This window comes from Camarhynchus parvulus, chromosome 9 (genome assembly GCF_901933205.1).
Source record: "Camarhynchus parvulus chromosome 9, STF_HiC, whole genome shotgun sequence".
Lineage (NCBI taxonomy): Eukaryota > Metazoa > Chordata > Aves > Passeriformes > Thraupidae > Camarhynchus > Camarhynchus parvulus.
Genome location: NC_044579.1, coordinates 192,675 through 212,858, shown reverse-complemented (window position 1 = coordinate 212,858; position 20,184 = coordinate 192,675). Strand labels below are relative to the sequence as shown.

At 40.1% G+C, this 20,184-nt stretch overlaps 1 protein-coding gene across 2 annotated transcripts; it reads right to left on the bottom strand.

Moving 5' to 3' along the window:
• Positions 1-769: 769 nt before the first annotated feature.
• Positions 770-19,700, bottom strand: RNF13 (ring finger protein 13). Of its 2 annotated transcripts, none has more exons than XM_030954427.1 (10): positions 19,614-19,700; positions 16,241-16,368; positions 14,101-14,181; positions 9,962-10,087; positions 8,379-8,466; positions 6,577-6,667; positions 5,984-6,089; positions 3,874-3,967; positions 3,441-3,521; positions 770-2,233 (listed from the first exon to the last, which is right to left on the bottom strand). In XM_030954427.1, exons 2-10 carry the CDS (start codon positions 16,352-16,354, stop codon positions 1,869-1,871), a joined length of 1,146 nt encoding a protein of 381 aa, XP_030810287.1. In that variant the 5' UTR covers positions 16,355-16,368; positions 19,614-19,700; the 3' UTR covers positions 770-1,868. The 2 variants fall into 2 exon arrangements, with proteins under 2 accessions (XP_030810287.1, XP_030810286.1); XM_030954426.1 differs by having other exon boundaries at positions 19,583-19,682.
• Between the last annotated feature and the right edge of the window lie 484 nt (positions 19,701-20,184).

The following is a 20,184-nucleotide window of genomic DNA, read 5'->3' as shown; positions in this document are numbered from 1 at the left end:
AGTTTAGGTCAGTTTGTGGTTCTGTAACTCTTCAGATTTTGGGGACCGTTCCTGGAATACAATAATGAATAATCATATGCAACAGCAGGGACCTATTTTAAGAAAAATCTTTCAGCGTAGTAATTACCTTTTCAGAAACCATTTTCCCATTTGGACTCACCTAGACATATGCACGCTGAAGGGGAATTTTGCCTTGTGAAAATATACCAATACACTGGCTGTCATTACCCCATGGCTGCTGGCAGCAGTGGTCTGGAGATGAATCATCCTTTTGCTATTATCCTTTTGCTGTCCCTCATTGTGCAAAATAAACTTTCCCTGCTCTCAGCCAGGCCCAGAAAACAGATCTGCACTGCAGAGTATGTGGCTGCATAGAGTGTACGGTCAGAAACCACACCTGGGACCGCCTCACCTGGCACCGCTTGTCCGGGGTTCTAGCACTGGGCTGTGGTTCTGCAGGTGCTGCCAGCTGGGTACGAATTGTTAGGAGCACCCTGGTCCTCCTTCACACTCCCCCAGGCAAACTACAGACTCTGGCCAGTCCAAACTCCTCCTCAAGCTAGAAGTGAACAAAAACGAAGGTTTTCTTCATAGCTCAGACCCCTGCACATAGCACTGGTCAGTGCAAGCCCTTGTACTGTGATTTACAGTATGATGCAGGAAACATCTGCTTGGGCTCCCAATAGTTCCATGTTACACATCTTCAAAAGCACTTCAGCCTCAGTAATGGAGGTGAGTACTCAAGGCCTCAAGTGATGCAAAAGTTCAATAAAGTCCTTTTGATATTTAAAGTGGAAAACATGTTTATTAACATTCTTTCAAGCTTTCCTTAGTCAAGGCCATATAAAAAAAACTCCATTTGAGTATATGCATGGTTTTACTTTCTACATAGTTACAGAGGTATTATATAGAATCTACCTTTTTTGTGATACACTGGTAAGTACTGAGTTCTGTGAGACTGGTGTAAGCACTTGTTTTCAAATCAGGTATTTGAAAAGAACAATTTTTTATATACAGTTTAGCAGACTAATGCAGCATAAAATGCTCTTAGTAAGAGGTATGTGAGCCAAGGATCAATATAATACTTACCCTAAACTTGTTTTTCTGTGTGGAACAAAACCTCTGTCTCAGTTATCTCCCAGCTCCCACCTCCTCACTGGAAACCATACAAGGAAGTAGTAGCAAGGGGGGATAATAATGTGCTTATGGTGGACCTGACCTTGTGAATTGCTCAAAACTAAACATATACTCTAAGTTTCCTCATCCTGGGAATTGCCCAATGGAACTGCTTAAACTCAGCTACCATGGCAAACTCCAAAGGATCATTTGGAATCACTGCGTTGAGATAAAAGTGGAATTTCTTCTGTTTTAACATACCAGCACATAGAATATTGATCTGTTCTACTTTTTCCTTTCAGCAGTGGTGACAATTTTTAGGAAAACTATACAAACATGCAAATACAGTTTTTGTTGGGCCTAAGGGGTAACACATATCTACATATAATAAATATTGCTCTCAGGATGACCCAGTTGTAGCTACAAAATGGAAATAAAAGTACTTCCAGAGAAATCTCATTTCAACAGGAGACAGTCTCTGCGATATTTCAATTGATATAAACTATTAACATTATTCATTAGCATTGTGAAGTCCAGTTTAACTGTTGGTTTTGAGAAGACAGAATGTGTGACTGAATACCTGAATCAAAAATAATCTACCTGTAATGATTTAACCAGAGTACTACTACATGAACTGCTGCTCCTATCAAAGAAACCAAAAGGATTACAGATTAAAAGAGATTCCCTACGCAAAGGTTTGTAAATAGCCTCAAGAACCCTTTTGTTCATACATCTATGGGTCATTAGTAGTCTCAGACAGTGTTTGCCACTCTGTACTCCCTGTCCTCACTGGGCTGCAGCTGAACCACTACACTTTCTTCATTCATCCCATTTTCCGCATCACTGCTATCAACATTGTCATTGTCATCCTCCTCATACTCCGAGGACTCGGTCATGTTCTGATGGGAATGGGACTCTGACAGAGCCCCGAAGGACTGTGTGCTGACCGAGGCCAAAGGCCTGAGCAGAGGAGTGTTCTCAGACACTTCATTCTCCTCTTGGCTGCTGTCTGTCTCCGAGTCAGAGTCCCCCTGGGAAGGGACCACTTTCTGCTTACACACAGGACAAGTTTTTTTTGTTTTTGTCAGCCACGGGTCCACACACTTGCAGTGATATGCTGTTAGAAAATAAAACACAAGGACATCATTATAATAGTGAAAAGGACAGGGAAATCTGCTAAACCATTTCTGTTCAGTGACATTGGAGAATTTTAGAACGTAACTCACACAGAGAATTCTAGTGCCAAATTTGTTGGCATGTAGCCTGTTCAAAACACCTGATGGCTTAGGATCTGAGTCACTTGGGTATATGCAATGAATACCTGTGTTTTTTACTGAGTGAATGAGAGCAGTAGTACAACAGGCCACATCTGATGACAAGCCTTAAAGATTTTTGAGCAATTCCATTCACTTAGCAGCAGGCATGCCCATCATCATCATCCCCACATCATCCTCTCACCGCCCCATCAACATGTATCAAAGCACCTCATTATTACAAGACATTACTGCGTGATTTCGTGGATCTTAAATAAGGTCTGCAACTGGCACTGCAACTAGACTGGCTGTGTTTAAAAAAAAGTATTTGTCTTACTTATGGTATTAAAAATTCAGCTCTTCTTGGTAAGAGAGACTTACTTGGCAAAGAGCTTGTATTTACATGGGCCAGCAACACCATGTTTAGTACCTGGTCAAGCACACTGGAAACATGTTCTACAGACAACTGGTGGTGGGGGTTGGTGGTCTTCAAGTTACCTCTGCAGTCCCCCACATGGAGAGATGCCATGGACTTGTTCTTTCTCTTCTGAGAAATCCTTGTTTGTCAGCCTAGTCTGAAATTGGTTTTATGACTGAGGTTCTAAAAGCTCAACCTGTCACCTGCTGTGCTGGCTGTGTATAGAAAGCTGTAACACATCTGCAGTGGGCTGGACTTGAGAAGGACTGTGACAGGCAAAATATTTCACTAACTGACTTCCAAGTGCAGTCAGGCAGTGGAGTGCATGGCTGCTGACTCCAGGACAGACCCATGCCTTCAGCTGCAGCTCTAAATCACCAAGAACTCAATTAAGTTTTGTGGCTTATTGGTCTTGGGGAACATGAAGGCCTATTAATTTAAAAGTATTACAATAAATACAGATATCTAGGGGACAGCATCAAGTCCCGATTTTCTTTTATGTGTATATCCAAGGAAAATGCAAAGTGGGAATGCTAGCTTTTTAGCTTGCATATTAGCAAAACGGGATTTTATAAATCACTTACTGTAGGTTTTGGACAGTATTTTGGAAAGCTGTTTTAATCTAAATTCAAACTTAAAACACAGTTGCTTACCATGAGAGCATGGAAGGATCCTGAGCTTGTCTCCGTCCTCATATTCATCCAGACAAATGGCACACACATCATATTCATCTCCTACAGCATGCAATTGAGAATTAGTTTGACTTTAAAGGACTTGCAGCAGACCCTCCTGACATGCACATGGGCTTGGGAACTTGCATGCAATTTCTGCACTGATTTTTTTTAAACAGTGTTTTAATGCTCAGCCACAGCCTTCTCTGCTCCCATTAAGGAAGTGTTAGAACTCCTCGATTTCAGTGAGAACAGGGCCAAGCCAAACGTTTCGTATGCTTTCACTCAAAATTCTTCTACCTATTTCAAGTGTACTCAAAATTATCTCTGAAATTTAATACCCCTTTGATTTACAAGGTTTTTGGAGTTAAAAACAATATGATCTAGTGAGTTAGACAAAGAATGATCCACTTGCCTTTCTTAAACTTATGTACAGGAAGTTTCTTAAGCTGATCCTTCCTAAGCCGATTCCTTCTTGCTCTGTGTCTGTCCTGAACAAATTTTGTTATCTGGAAACAGACAGGATAATATGAAAAGTAAGTCACACCAATAAAAGAACAATAAAAGTTTTGATTTATGAAGCTTTGCAGTAAGTTGGTCAAAAAGGAACCCTAACACAGAATAACTTCTTCCCTTGCCTGAACACAAGGATGAAGCCAAACAAGCCTAAAGGCTGTTCTCCATGAACATGGCACTTGGAACTGAGAGTACACAAGGGTTTTTTTGAGAGGAAAGAGAAACAAAAAGGTATGTATCCTACATAAAACAATGGCCATTGCTGCAATCCTCTTCTGAGGCCTGTAAAAAGCAGGAAGCATACTGCAGAGCAAAACACAATTCAGTAAGTTTGATCAGTTTTTCTTACAGATTTAAATTATTGCAGCTCTTTTAGAGAGTTATTCCCACATTCATCAGAACTATTTCCATATTAGCTAAAAGAGTAGGTTGAGGAGTAAAGGGTTTACTTTGAGTTATTGTTACATGTTCCATACTAAGATCACTCAGTAAAAAAAACCCCACTGAATAACTAGTAATACAAAACTCTCCAACTAACTGTAATAAAAATTTTGTTTCCATTTTCTTCGTAGTCCTGAATGCTATTTCTGTTCAATTTCTAAATTTAGCACCTGTGATATGACATTTTTTCAAATATGATGACAAGCAAAGAAATGAACAAAGGATATTTGAATCTAAACTGTTCATTCAGGCTCTTTCACCACAGCTAAACAATAAGCTGTATGCACAAACTGCAGTTTTTCTGCTGTAATGCAGATCCTTAGTGACAGTCAGAGTCTCATGTAAATCTCCTAGTTAAAAACAATATTGTCTTAAAGAAGCAGGGACAGAATCAGAAAAGAATGAGGACTAAATCCAACCTGGAACCTCCCTGAGATCAATTTCACTGCACCAATTAATTGTCCAGTGCTCTAGTCTGTTGAGCTGTCTCTGTGAAGACCTCTCTATATGCAAGGGAATCAGTATCTCCTCATTTAGTATCCTTGGCAAATTTACTCAGTGTGTATTCAACTCCTCTGTCTGGGTTGCTGACAGCAACACAGCAGAGAACTGGCCATAAAATTGACCCCTGATGAGCACCACTGCAGCCCAGCCACCAGCCAGGTGTTACCCCTTTGCTGCAACTCCCTCATCCTGACCCTTCCTACAGTTCACCCACCGTCCTGTGTACACAATTAGCTTTCCTGGGGTGGTTTTGTACAGAAGGACACTGTAAAAGACAGTAGCAAAAACTTTGCTAAAAAGAAATTCATCTCTAGGTGATCATTCTGCTTTGTTTTCAGAGCTGCTGCAGTTGCAATTGTGCCAAACATGCCCAGGATTGTCAATGAAATATGTAACTTCTAGTGCAAAAAATACTAATGCAGAAAAATATTTTAAGTGTTTATACAACAGTTGATGCATTACTTGCTTTTTATTAGAAGGAAAATAACAATTTTGGCACAGATTACAAAAAAAAAATGGGATGCTGAGTATCCTGAAATATGTAACTATGCTACCTTCCCATTTCAAGGAGAGATGTCCCAGCTGAGAACCCCTACAGCAATGCATGTGCTGAGATCAGTGCTCTGTGCTGTGAGGCTCTGTACTCACACACTCATAGCTACACCTAAGTGCAGTACAAAACAGGGAGCCCTGCACCCTGGAGCAGTGGGACTAATTATTAAGTTTGGTAAGGCAGGATATGCTCTCAGTGTACAAGAGCACAAGGTCACTCTGTATGGGGCCAAAAAACAAGCACTTGTGGAGTTAAGAGTGCAGTGAGGACAATTCCTACAAGCAGTTACATGCTAAGGAGAACATCCAAAAGGCTCCTGATATCCCTCTGACAAAATCCTGCACCTGTTTGTTTTATTGATAAACTAAAGGATTACATGCAAGCATGGTACAGATATGTGCAGTATACACAGCTTGACTCTTCCTTTACTGTATACCTTCCTTTAACTTCAGTGTGTGACAGCTCCCTGATGATTTGAAAGAAAAAAATATTATTAAAAGAAGAAACTTACCATAAATATGACGATGAGAATAAGACAGATCCCTACTATTATTAGGAAAGGGATTAAGTAGTACTCCAAAGGAAGACTGAACTCTGGGATTAACACAACGTGGCCACTGTGGGGAGGAAGAGATAACACCTTCTAAATTAATGAGAACTTAATGAACAAGTTGGGGAGCAAATACAATAAAAAAATTTTAAAAAAGATTGTCACACAAGACACAGGAACCCTACCTGTGCACAGCAAGATAGAAAATTCAGTCCATACCCACACAATGTAAAGATAATTAAATAAAAGTATAAAACACTGTTTCTTAGAACATTTGTTGAGTTAAAACTATTTACTGACCTAAATCAAACCTAGAGAAACCAGGAAAACCACCTCATAGCTGCTTTGACAGCAGAATGAAAAAAATGTAACATGACTATCAAAACATACAGTGAAATTATTATTCACTAAAGCATTACAGGTTGCTCTCAGCCACAAGACTTCACCTGAAACACCTATAACCTCTGTCATCACAGCATCCTAATTTAAAGTCATAAATACTCAGACAACAATCTAATGCAAGGAGTAACACAGCTGCATGTGAGTTAACCTACCCTTTTTCGTAAGTAAACTCCTCTTTAAGAGAATTAGCTGATGTCTCACCAATAAAGACAGAAGGAATGTCAATCTTCTTTAAAATCTCAACTGTAAAAAAAAAGTAGGAAAACAAAACTATTATTATGTGGACAATCTATGGGTACTCAAGATACAAGACCTGAACATTATGAGACTATCACAACAGGAAGACATTTTAGCACAGTGACATCCAGCCCAACGCACATGCATGTTATAGCTTCACTTCATATAAGTACTACCGTTTTTCCTACACAATTTCTAGAGAATTTATTGCAGGTTAAAAAATTTAAATTCCTAATGGAATAAAGGAAGCCTAAAACCAAAATATGTTGACAAAACAGGATCATAATTTTAACTAGAATACCATTCTTCAATCAGAGATTCAAGCAAGTCACATAGTTCCATTGATTTCCAGAATTTCTGGCAACTTACATGATTTTGTGAACTGGTTCTATAAGTTTTAATTAAATCTGTCTTCCCTCCTTTTCACCCCAAACATAAATAAACATACTGGAAACAACTGTGGCTAGATAAGGTCAGAAAGAAGAAAGAAGAAAATTAACACATATTTCAGTCTCAAGAAACTGGATGAATTGCTGTCTTCTCTGTCTACCAGTGAAGGCAGTAATACATGAAAACTTATCAAAAGATAAGTCACATATTCTATAAAACCTTCTCCTCAGCTTCACATTATATTTTCCCCCTAATACTTCACATTTAAAGCTCAAAGTAACCTGAGTTTAGTGCATCTCAAAGCAGTCAGGTTCCCCAAGGCAAAAGCACATGTGGCTGAACGCCAGCTCACTCTATGAGGTCTGTGTGTGTTGGGAATTTGTTCTACATTTTGGTTACTCAGTGAAACCTGAAAATAAGATTCACATGGGTTGAGAATTCATTAAACCCACTTTCACATAACTGCCCAGACTACTCAGCTCCCATGTAGTTTTGTCAAAGTTCACTCCTAGTCTACTCAATGGCATTTCCACTGGAAAAGAATTTATTTTCCTCTTATTTATTTTCTTGTTCCATATTGAACAGGTTGAAAAGTGAACAATATAAAGAAGTGCCACAAAGAAAGCAGTAACAGCACTACAAACACAAAGCACATACCACAGAACAAACCCAGCACTCTGACTAGATTTCAAGATGTTCTAAACATATCCACTTCATGAAGGTTAAAATTGGAACAGCTATCACAAGAATGGTAAATGGTGCACTGGTCTCTAAATACTCTCTTTCCAACTGAAAATTAGTGCAGGTGATATGCTAGAATCCATTTGTCCAGAGGAACAGGAAGATGCATCCAACAGTGCATCAACAAACTGGAATTACTATCACAGATGAACTTCATGATCTAAAGTCCTTTCCAACCTAAATGGTTCTATGATTCTAAATACTAAAATGTCATGTTTTAAAGTTTGCTTTCCTTCCAAATGCACATTTTCTACTTTTCCACTTAACTAAGAATACATCAGCTATTTTCCACATAAGTAATATAAATCTAGCCCAGAACACTTGAAATAAAATTTGAAGGAAAACCAAAAGAAACGTTCAGAGAAGGCACAAGTCAATGTATTTGTTCTTATGCAAAATTTCCTGTTATTATATCTTAAAAGCAAGAGGATTTATCTGGGTTTTTTGTTTAGTTTGGTTTTGGTTTTTGTTCGTTTGTGGTGGTGGTTTTGTTGTTGATGTTCTTGTGGTTTTTTTGGTGGTGCTGCTGTTTCCAGTGGGTGAAATGATATTCAAACAGGAGAGAAGAAGTGATACCTGTACTTACTGTCGTTGGATCCCATGCTTATGAGGTCATCAGAATCAACATTGTGAACTATAGCTGCCTTGTATCCGGCTCTCTGGGCATTTAAGACCTGTAAGCCACACAAAATGCTGAAAGACTATTGCTTCCAAATACAGTAGCCTGCCTGCGCTTTCTGAGATAAGGTGCACTCCCACAAAGTGATTAATATGGACATAATTTGCACCTGTAAACCATGTGTCACCTTTCAAAACGAAATCATATAATTATTCTTACACTCACGTAAAAATTTCTTCAGAAAGCCATTTTAATATTGTCTGCAGACAGACTATATATATATATATATCAAAATCAGAATTAAAAACTTTCTACAAATAGTTAAAAATATTTCATCATAATTGAAAATAAAGGCACTAACTCACTTTGGTATTCTAGATATTACCACTTGAGAGTTCATCAAGTCAGATGAGTAATACCTTTTCTGTGCTTTAGGGATGTGGAATATCTCACCTGAAAGCCCAGGTATAAGAAACTCTCTCATGGAAAAGTGCAAAATTATAACTATAGGTACAAAACTATTAACATCCTGTGTACCAATTACATTTCTAATATAGACTCACCTTTTCATCAATACAAGGAAAACCCAAGGTCCGTGTAAATGGCATTTACTGCAGCAACTATTACCAACATAAACTTAGCTAAGTTACAACTGTTCATCTTGGATATTGCTTTTACTGCATCCATCACAGTATAAAAATCTCTGCACAAGCTGCAAAAAGCACTTGGAGCACCTTGAGAAACTTTTGGTTTTCATCCCAACACCACCAATTCTCTTCCCATATTGCTAGTGACTATTTCAAACAGCAGAACAATGATACTGAAAGATGCAGAATGTAGACACCTTGAGAAATTCCAATATTAAAAAAAAACAGTAAATCCACTCAGAGATGTTAACATACATGCATGTTGAGAATTTGGCCAATATTGCATCACCATAGAAAATATCCATAGTGCATGCATAAACAAATCAAGAAATAACTTATACCTGCACTTGTAACACTTGTCATTTTCAACATAAGACAGAAGTAGAGGACTTTTGCCCCCTTTGTTTTCTCACTGAGCCATAGGCATACACAATGGCAGGATTCCCAGGACAGACTATGTGCCATTCCCAAGTCTGATGTGAAGGCAGATGACATGCAGTGAATCTGCCTCTGCAGGTGGAAGCTACAGTCTAGGTAGAATTTATATGGTTCAATCACCACATAACTGAATCTCCCACACAGCAACAAAAGCAAACACAGCTGAAATCTCCTTTTAGTTCACGAAACTCAACAACAAACCGAAGAGCCCTTTTTTCCTTAAGACATCCTTAGCTGCCTCATTGTATCAGATTAATTTTCAAGAAAGCCATAGTCAAAAACAAATCATTCTAATTTTGCATTTTTAAAATCAGAGATTGTTAAGGGTTGGAAGGGACCTTAAAAATCAAGTGGCTGGAGCATGTCCAGAGACGGGAATAGAGCTGGGGCAGGGTCTAAAGGACAATTTTTCTGAAGCACCAATAAACTCTGAAACAGAGGGTGGGGGAAAAAATCACATCTTACCTTGACATCAAAGTTGCACTCCAGCCTTCGGATTAACACAATAAAAGCACCAGAGGAGTTGTCTCTCAGAGGAGGTGGGGCTATAGGTTCACATGCATTCTCTGGTTTGGAATTTATTAGAAATCCCTAGAAAACAGTTTAGAAGAAAATACAGTTTTTCTAATCCCATAATACTCAGAGTCTGCAGTGTAATTCAAGAAGAAAGAAGATAGCATATGCTACATTAATATAGTGTAACTATTGTTCTAGGACATATGAGACTAATACAGGAAACCACAAATACAATGGCCTAAGAAACAGCAACACAAAGTCAGCACTCGCCAATTAACAACAGAACACAAGCAAAGCTCCATCTATATGACCCCAGCAATGACCTAGCATACAAAAGAGTTGGTTTGCTATGGTAAGCAAAGATCACTCAATAAGCTACAGCTGAAAGCTTCAAGAAGTAGGAAACTCTGGCAATATCAACTTTGAAGCAATCTGAGTTTTTAGGTGGCTGAGATGGTGGCCTTCCGTCAACAGTCTATAGCCACTTACTATAGAATCTGACAAATAGTTTTTTACAACTTGCTTACTAATAAGTCTTAATCACAAGCTCTGAAAGAGTATTTCATCCTATCGCAACAAATATCATAGCATTTTTAAAAAGTAATTAAAACCTTAATGCAAAGACAAAGTTTTAGTATAATATTCAGTTCTAAAACTCCATAATTTCTATACATGTGATGACATCTGTCTTAATTAAGACACAGAGCTGTCTAAGAGTTAAAAAGGTCAGAATCAAAGCTCCTTATATCTATTTCTGGTGTATTAAATTGGCTCACTACTTGGGTCACTTAATCACCCTCTTGTTCACAATATAGTCAGTAAACAACTACACAGCTTCAACATATCTTGCCATGATAACACTCACTGGGCATGGAAATGAAGCTTGCTTGAGGGAAATTGCACAGAAATTCCTGAGTTACAGGAATTCCTGCAGTACTTTATTACCCTTTGGGATTAAAAGGGCAACATGGAATTAAAGAGCGGTCCACCCTTTCACCTTATCACCAGCTTTTTTTCCTTTTTTTTCCTTGCATAGGGGTTACTTTCAACACTGCAACATTAACAACGCTGCAGAGCCAGTTTTTGGGGCCCTACAGGCTTACAGACAGAAAAAACATGAAAACAACTTCCTGCCCACACGGGCTATTCACGGTCTCCATGGGGTTAATACAATACAAACTCCCCTTCTCCAGAATTTGGAAGGTGGTCTGCCTAAATTCTTGTTTAAGAATTCTAAGCTGTAAAAGCAAACACATCTCAGTCATAAACCCTCATACGTTGTTCAAAGGGAACAGCAAGAGGAATCACTGCCACATGACTGATTCCATGTAGCCACTGCCACAGCAAAAATAAGTAAGGAAGCCTGAACCTCCCACAAGCCCTAAATTGCCTGGATGGCCAAACACAACCTCCTTTCTCATGGACAAGTGTTTCAATTGCCGGAGTGAAACAGGAAATACATTTTATCCAAAATGAACAATCTTACTGACACTGACTTGTACAAACGTGACCCTAAAGGAAACAAACGGTTCCTGTCACTGCAGAGCACCTCAGGTCAGGCAGCCAGAGAGAGAGACCCTGCCCCTTGATGCTGAACTCAGCACAGCACACCAAAATGCATAATCTCAGCAACAAACTACTTCAGAGAATGTGAAGACTAGAACTGAACTGGATATTCACCTGGCTTTTATGTACTTTTCTAAGCAACAGGACTATGACACCAGTTCACAGCATTAACATCACCGTAGGAAATTTATTTTTAAATAATTTAGTTTCTACCTCCTCTATCTTATATTATAGAGATAAAAGTTATGAATAAAAGCCTTCACACCAGTTACTACTGTCACCAGTATGTCTGGACAGCTACTACCTCAGCAGAACCCAGAAAGAGCAAAATGTGCCTTATCATTGCTGTCTAAGGAAGATGCATTTATTTGACCCCTCACAGTTCTTTCCCATTTTATTTTCAACTTAATCTCTCTTCTGTTAGTTTCACTCAGTCCACCTACAGATCGTCCTGTCTTCCAAGTGAGTGTACTGACCACACTAAAGACATGAAAAGTAATTATCCTGCTGTAAAAAACATTCTTGCAGCTGTATTTCAGAAGACATAAAGTCTTCAGAATTTCTAATCCAGCACAAAATACTGAAAAAGCCTAACCTGTACTCCCATGGCCATATCCATCTTGGACAGTTTTTGCATATTAATCATTTTGCATGAAGTCAATACAATTTTTCCTTTTCCAGTTCCACTAACATTTGCAAACCTTTACATCTTACTTCTGTCTTCTTTAATATTAGGTGAGTTTTACAATTCCATATGGTGTAATATTCATACGTTTTTCCATGTCAATGAAAATGGGATTAAGAAAAATTTAAAAAATAATTAAAAGCCACCTGCATATTTTCTGCTAATTCAATAGATCAGCACTTCCTAGTGCCTTCTCTTGATATTATTATAACCAGTTCTCAAGTCATGGCCCAGCATCCCTACCCAACAGGATGCTATTTCAAGAAGTAAGACACTCCAACAGATAAGTAACAAAAATGTATGTGTGTATCTGCATTTTCCTCAAATATTGATACAGAGTAAAATAAAAGAGCGTGAGTGTAACCGACGCCTTAAGGGGCACTTGGAGAATGGGGGGACCTTCTCACCTGCTACGGGGTGTGGATTGCAATTGAAGGGAAACCATGTAAGGAGAGGGCACAGGATCAATCACAATCCCTGCCCTGGACCCCAGCGCTGGGCATAGCACACAGGCACCACTGCAGAGCTGCAGCCCCTGAGCTTCTCCCCTCGACTGCTTGAGCAACGCAACAAGAAGTAGCAAACAGACAGCAGCTGTAACTTCCCAAAAAACTGAGCTACAGTTGCTTTATACAGCATAATTAACCTGGGCCACACGCATCTCTCTTGCCATGCCACCCGTTCACAGTGTGAAAGGGCTTCCCAATGTAGGACTGTAGGGAGACAATGAATCTTCCAAACAGATTTTTCAAAAAACTGTATCACACAAAATTTAGTCTGTCTTCTGCTGATTCCAGCACAAGGTAACTGACATCATGTATCAGTATTGCCATCAAAACACAGAAAACAGTGGTCTGTCAAACTTCTTAGTAAGATTTTCATTATTTATCTATTTTTAATATATTTGATAAAAATTCCAGCAAAATCTCCTTAAGTAGACAAAGATTACCAAAATTCACTTCTTTGCAAAAGAATCTGCCTTTTCACAGGCAACATCAGATCCTTTGCATATTTGTTTTGCTTGAGCAGTTGATTAATAATTTCTGTCTTTATTTTTCCTTGGTGCTACATTCCTTTAATTTTTATCTTTTTTAGCTTGCAGAGGAAATGCTCAGCAGATACAGTTCTCTTTAAATATCTTCAACATTCAAATTCAATCTAGCACGTCCGAATCAAATCTGTCATTATCTCAAACCTTTGTGCCTCGCACTGAGTGCCAAAAAGGATTGCGGGGGTGTTACCCCACCCAGCCCTCAAGCCCCATGTGGCTGCTCACTCACTCCCCCACCCACAGCATCAGGGAGGGAATTGGAAGGGTAGAAGCTAAAGAACTTGTGGGTCCAGATAGAGACAGGGTAATAAGAAAAGCAAAAGCCACACACGCACAAGCCAAGGAAAATAAAGAATGAATTCACTTCCTCCATAGGCAGGCAGGTGTTGCAGGGCCCCATCACACACAGCAGTGACTCGGGAAGACAAACACCATACTCAAAAGGCCTTTCTCTTCCTTGCCCCCAGTTCATATACTGAGCATGATGTCACAGGCTCTGGAATATCCCTTTGTCATTTTGGCTCCTCTGTCCTGGCTGTGTCTTCTCCCAGCCCGCCATGCACTCCCAACTTCCTCACCAGCGTGGCAGTAGGTGGGAGCAAAAAGGCCTTGGCTATGGGGGCACTGCCCAGGAGTAACAAAATCACCTCTGTATAATCACGCCTGTGTTCAGCACAAAGCCAAATCACAGCTCCATACCAGACACTGGAAGAAAATAAACTCTAGCTCAGCTTAAAAAAAACACGAGACATATATATATATATATATATATTTGGGTTTTTTTACCTTCAAGCCTTCTGCTGGCAATCTGTAGCCAAATCTAGCAGGTAGATCATCAAATGTCTGGGTTCCATTTTCAAGGTTATACTAAGAGAAATAATTTTTTAAAAAAAATTAGGTTTGCAACAAGACAAGTAGTTAACAAGTATAAACAAAACCAAATACCACTGCGTATTTTTTTAGATTAAAATATTTATCAGACATAGGACATCTTGTGACCATGTCAATGAAATCACAAAACTGCTTATTCCACCTGTCTTCTACTCACATGTTAACATCGTTCAAAACAAGAAAGTAAGTAACAGATATTTTGTTGAACTATTTACATGGCAAATCTTTCTTTCTACTGTGTAAAATTCAAATACTATCATATGTGCACAACAGAAACTACAAGCAAACCAAGCAAGCAAATATCTGAAGAGCAGGGACACTTGGATGTGGAGTTTTCTTTGGATGGTAGTGGTAGGTCTTTTGCCCTGAATTCATTTGTGTACAGGGAAAAGCAAGCTTTTAAGAGTTGCTTTACTGTAGCCTCCATATGCCATCCCTTCCCAATTCCCTACTATACATTCAGAATAGTTGCTGAAAAGTATCTCTAGTTTTGTTTTATAATAACTATGAGTTTTAATTTTAAGTTAGAGGAATACTGTAGAAGACCCTAAATATGTGCAAGCTTTGTTTCCCCTTTCTTAGTTCATCTTCTCAGGCTGTATAACATGCCAAACCAACACAGAATTCAAACAGAAAAAATTGCTGTGTATTTATGGCTTATTTTTTAAAAAAAAAATTCTGCAAAAGTTGTGAACTCTACAGTTAATAGACTTGAACATGCATCAGTTGTTTTATTAAACGGTTTAGTGAGCCAGAAATGTTCGTCTATTCATCATATCATCCAACTGTCACACAGAACAGCCAAGTAAGGATCCTGTTTGCTTCAGAGGGATGTTTCCTACCAGCCAGGCTTGGACAGGGGAGTTCAAACTACAGTTCAGAGAGAAACACTGCCATGATTTAGCTGAAGTCTTCCAAAGGAGCAATGTTTGGAAAGAGCTTTCTTCCCAAAGACTTTGAGGGGAAAAAGGTAGGAATGGAGCCAAATTTCAAAGAAGCTTCTTTATTCTATGTAACCAATGTGCCCCACACAATCTCTCCTCCTGACCTTCCATCACAGAGAGCACCAGTGCACCACCTTCCATTCACCTTCTTCAAAATGTCCTGAGCTCAGGCTACTGTCAGTTTGCCCTTGAATCACTTGACAAACCCCAGCTTAAGCCGGAGTTTGACACAAGCCTATTTCTTTTTACCCCTTTTTAAAAAAATAACCAATCCTGTCTCACATAACAGCACTTTATATAGACATGATCCTTTGAGGCTGCACCTATATGAGAACATAGAACCACAAGACCACTCCTAAATTTAAAGGGAAAAGAAGAACTTCTTTCCTTGGTAGGAACCCAAAACTTTGGCCAGAGTTTTGCTAACAAATGGTTAATCATTAAATGGTGAAATCTCTAAAGACTGTAAGCGATCTGTGCACCAGCAATTCCATGTGACACAATGCAAACATTCCCTCTTCTGGGCATCTTTTAAGCATTCCCCTGGCTCCTTTGTACAGCAGTTTAGTATCTAGTTCATCTCTTAATTTCTTACTTCAAGACATTCTCAGAATAAATCTGCAACTTCCAAAAATCTAAGAATAAAACACAGTTCATTTTTATACAGTATTCTTTTAGAATACTACACACAAAGCTTAAATAGGAAAAAAAAAAACAACTAAATTTCCAAAGTGCTCTGTTTTTCTTTTTTGAGGTTGGGGTGGGTTGTTTCTTTTCTTTTAAGTAACTTTTCTAAGAGAGGAAGAAGCAAGAATGAGTTAGGTTTTTATGAAAAGAGGAAGCTCAGACTTTGTGACAGAGAAAAGAGGGGAAAGGGAAATTGTGCTTACAGTAAAAAGTTTTAAATTTCACAATAAAATGATCATGTCATAGCCATAATAAAGCAATTATCTATCTGCATTGTTTCTTTGTATTTTTTCTTCAAAAAGTTTTTACAGAATAATATTAACTGATTCATTACTAGAACAGTTGAAGAGATTATTCAATTTCATAGATATTTCATCCATGTAGAAAAGTATTATTATACTTACTGCTAAAATATCTGCCTCCACAGGTAAAAGATTCAGGAAGGCAAACAACTGCACAGTCACAATAGTGTATATCTGAGTGGCAGACAACATCAGCATTCCTATTGACAACAGCATATTTTATTCAATACCTGCAAGAAAAGAATCAGAATCAAGGCACATAGCAAATACTTTCCCGTGTCATTTTACAGGACCCTTGGTCACTTAAAACTTTTCATATGCAAAATGTTATTCAATGGATACCTTTGAGAAAGAAATAATCTTAAAGTTACAGGGTTATTTTAGAAGTTACATGATTATTTTAGAAGTTCCTTTTGCTAGAAGCATGTCCCTCCATGGGAGGGACAGCATGCATAAACAACAAAAACTGTAAGAGCAAGACTTAAAAAGGCTTTAGGCACCACAAAGCAATGCACAGGGTACAAAGGGATGATAATTCACATTACATTAATCATCCTTCGACACTTCATTTTAAACTTCCCTTCTTCTAGCACAAATCCAAATCAGCAAAATTCCTGATGTACCTTGAATAATTCCATTAAAAGTATGGATTCCAAAAATACACTTGCAAAAGCAATGTGATACCAACTTGAAGGAACTTGAGATTTCTCTCAGGCTTAGCTACACCATGACTGTGGACAAGCAACCTCTTAAGAATAGAGAAAGCACAAAGTATCTTATTCCCTTTACAAAAGCTCACACCTAAACATGATCAAGTTAGAAAACCCCACATTCAGAATTTAAATAAACATGCTCCAGTACACCTCATACTCATGAGTACAAAACTAGCACCAATGAAGTGCTACATTCAGCGGGGAAGGTAATAACTTTCACTCCTGAATGTAAGAGAATTGTAGGGTCCACAGATGTCTAAATGTCTCTAGAGATTCTTCCAGTCTCAAAATAAGAAATTACTGGAAATTACATAAAATAGCTGTAACACAAAACAATGGGTACATTTCTGGGTCCAACATAGCTATAAGAATTAAAATAATTAACAGACAAGTTCCAAAAGTGCACAGTATGCACTTAATGTAATTATCTGAACATCTGGATCTCCATTAACTTCTTTTACTGGAGTAATTAATAAAGTACTTCACAAAAAACTCTATTAAGTCATACAAAATGTTAGTTGAAACAATTTTTCGTCAAAAACCTCCAAACTGTGGCTTCTTATACAAATGCTTTCATGTGAATTTGTTTTCATTTGACTGTAGCTATTTCTTCTGAAAACTGTTGACTTAACTGAGAAATCATAGCCAACACTACTACTACTACTTTCTTTTTCAGAATCAAGAAAAACCTAAGAAATCCTGTCCTTCTGACCTACCCTTCATGGGTTTTTCAACCAAAAAGCATTGTCCCATGATGTGAGGCTCTCAACATTAATTAAAGCAAATACCAGAGAGATAAACTTGATTTAAGCTAACATGAAGATAATTAGAATTTATTATTAGTATTTGGATGAAACAGCTGATACTGATACTTTCAACTGTAGTATTGAAAGTTTTGTCACTTTGTTCTCCAAAACTGATATGACATTAACAACTCTTAATGTTGTTAATTAACAACATGATTCCAACTTGGCCAGAATCAGACATATAATGCTTTGTGACATTTTCAACTGGTTCACAGAAATGAAGTTACACTCACAGGAAAGAAATAGTAGTGACTTACAGAACTAATGAACTTTTATTACTAAATTAAGATTTATCAAATTCTCTCATCAGCCTGCCCTAAAAAAGAGGACATCAGTGAAACTGGGAGGACAAAAGAACCATTGTTTCAAAAATACAGCCATTTTTACTATAACAGAAACAACAATACACTTGAAGCTACCAGAGCACTTTAACCAACACACTAAGTCCAGCACAGAGAAAAGCACTAAAAGAGAATTAAGCAAGGTTAGAAAACACAAGAATTATAGTGGTCCTTGCACACAAAATGCATATACAGTGCACCCTTCCCCATCAAAGGTACATGCACACAAATTCTTCTGTGCTCAGGATCTGATGTCTCAGGCGCAAGCCAAAAAGCCTTACAATTCCTGAAATTCCATGGTTCTTTGGAAAGCATGCCCCTCTCAGCTGAGGGAGGCAGCTCAAAGCACACAGAAATGCAGGTGTGTGGAAAAGGGCTCTACTGTAAACTAAACAAAACAAGTTCAACCTGACTCTGCAGTAACCTTCCACGCTTCACACTTGATTTACCAGTGTGTGTAGACAAAGTTGTCCTTAAATAACTTGGAGTATTTCTTTGCACTCTCCATGCTAGAACGCACAAACCGAACTGTGCCTGAGGCGCTGCATCCCTCTGTCATGGGTTTGAAATGAGGAGGGGAAAACGTGGGATGTGCTTCACAGCACAGCTATGAGCAGCAAAACACCCCCGGAGTAAACACACTAAGCACATATAAGATAAAGGTCATGAACGCATTGCACAACTCAGAGACACAGACAAGAACTTTCATAGCTTTTGGCAAATATTCACAGGTCAGGCTTCACAAACTACACCTAAATATGAAATTTTTAGATATTTGTATCTCAATCAACTCAAAATCTGTTTCAGAGCATAATACAACACAAAGCAATTCTATATTCACATGGTTATGTTTACATTTTACCTCTCTCAATAAAACAGCTTTTCCCTCCCACTTCCGAAAAAAAATAACTTGTGCATTTGTATGAAACAAACTTAAATTCTATTCTTTTAAAGCCAAATGTGGTTGTAAATCTTACAGCAATCACAAAAAAACCAAATATATCAACATCTCCCCATATCTGAATTTTTGCATTTTGATGCCATCGTATCATTACTGACACAAATCTCCATCTCAGACCAATCACAAAACTGGACACTGACGCACGCGAAGTAAGATCCGCATTCACGCCTGTTAAGATGCAGGAACAACTCCTCTCAATTAATTTTAACGTTTTACTAAGAACTTGGCTTTCAGCTAGTCAGACTCGGAGCTACTCATCATCCCGCAAGCCCAAACAGCACCTCCAGCCCGCCTCAAGAACCACACACCCGGCAGAGACGGAACGCGCGACCAGGGGTCGAGCTTACACCGAGCCAAGCGCGACGCTCGGGGAGCGCTCCAGAGGCCTCCGCTCCGCGTTGCTCATCTCCCTCCCGCGGTTCCCGGCAGTCCCGGGACCGCGGCCGCTGCAGCCGGGCGCAGCCCCGGCAGGGCCTAAGCCGCCCACAGAACCGGGCCCCGCCCCGCCACTCCAAAGGTGGAGGTGAATAAGCACTGCGCAATGGAGCAGCAGGCCCGAAAGTGCTCGGCCGCCGCACGGTCGGAGCGCCCAGGGAGCCTAGCGGCCGCACCCCAATGCTCACCTGCGGCCCGGGGGACCCGCCCCGCGCTCACCTGCGGCCCGCGGTCCCCGGGCGGCCTAGGCCGACGCCATGGCGCGTTCCGTGCGATCGGCGCCCGCGCCGGAAGTCCCGCCTGCCGCCGCCCTGTCGCGGGCGGTGGCCCGGGACAGCCCATTGGCCACGTGGGCTGTCACTCAGCTGCGGCGGGGCGGGCCCGGCCCCGCCGGGGGCGTGGCTACGCAGTGGCTCCCGCCCCGCCGCCAGGGGGCGCGCAGGGCCTCCGGGGCCAAAGCGGCGCCTCCGGGAGCGCCTCGCACATCTGGGGCACATCTGGGGCACGGCTGGGGCACGGCTGGGGCACGGCTGAGGCACATCTGGGGTACGGCTGGGGCACGACTGGGGCGCATCTGGGGCACATCTGGGGCACGGCCGGGGCACATCTGGGGCGTGGGCTCGGGCACGGGCTGGGGCACATCAGGGGTACGGCTGGGGCACGACTGGGGCGCATCTGGGGCACATCTGGGGCGTGGGCTCGGGCACGGGCTGGGGCAGAGCTGGGGCACGGCCGGGGCATATCTGGGGCATGGGCTCGAGCTCGGGCTGGGGGCACATCTGGGGCACGG

What these genes read in the sequence shown, in the direction of transcription:
- RNF13 (XM_030954427.1), bottom strand. Translation starts at nt 16,354, where the DNA reads ATGCTGTTGTCAATAGGAATGCTGATGTTGTCTGCCACTCAGATATAC. An exon ending in AGTGCAACTTTGATGTCAAG is followed by an intron (nt 8,467 to 9,961) that starts GTAAGATGTGAT and finishes TGTGGCTTACAG; the next exon opens with GTCTTAAATGCCCAGAGAGC. An exon ending in GATCCTTCCATGCTCTCATG is followed by an intron (nt 2,234 to 3,440) that starts GTAAGCAACTGT and finishes ATTTTCTAACAG; the next exon opens with CATATCACTGCAAGTGTGTG.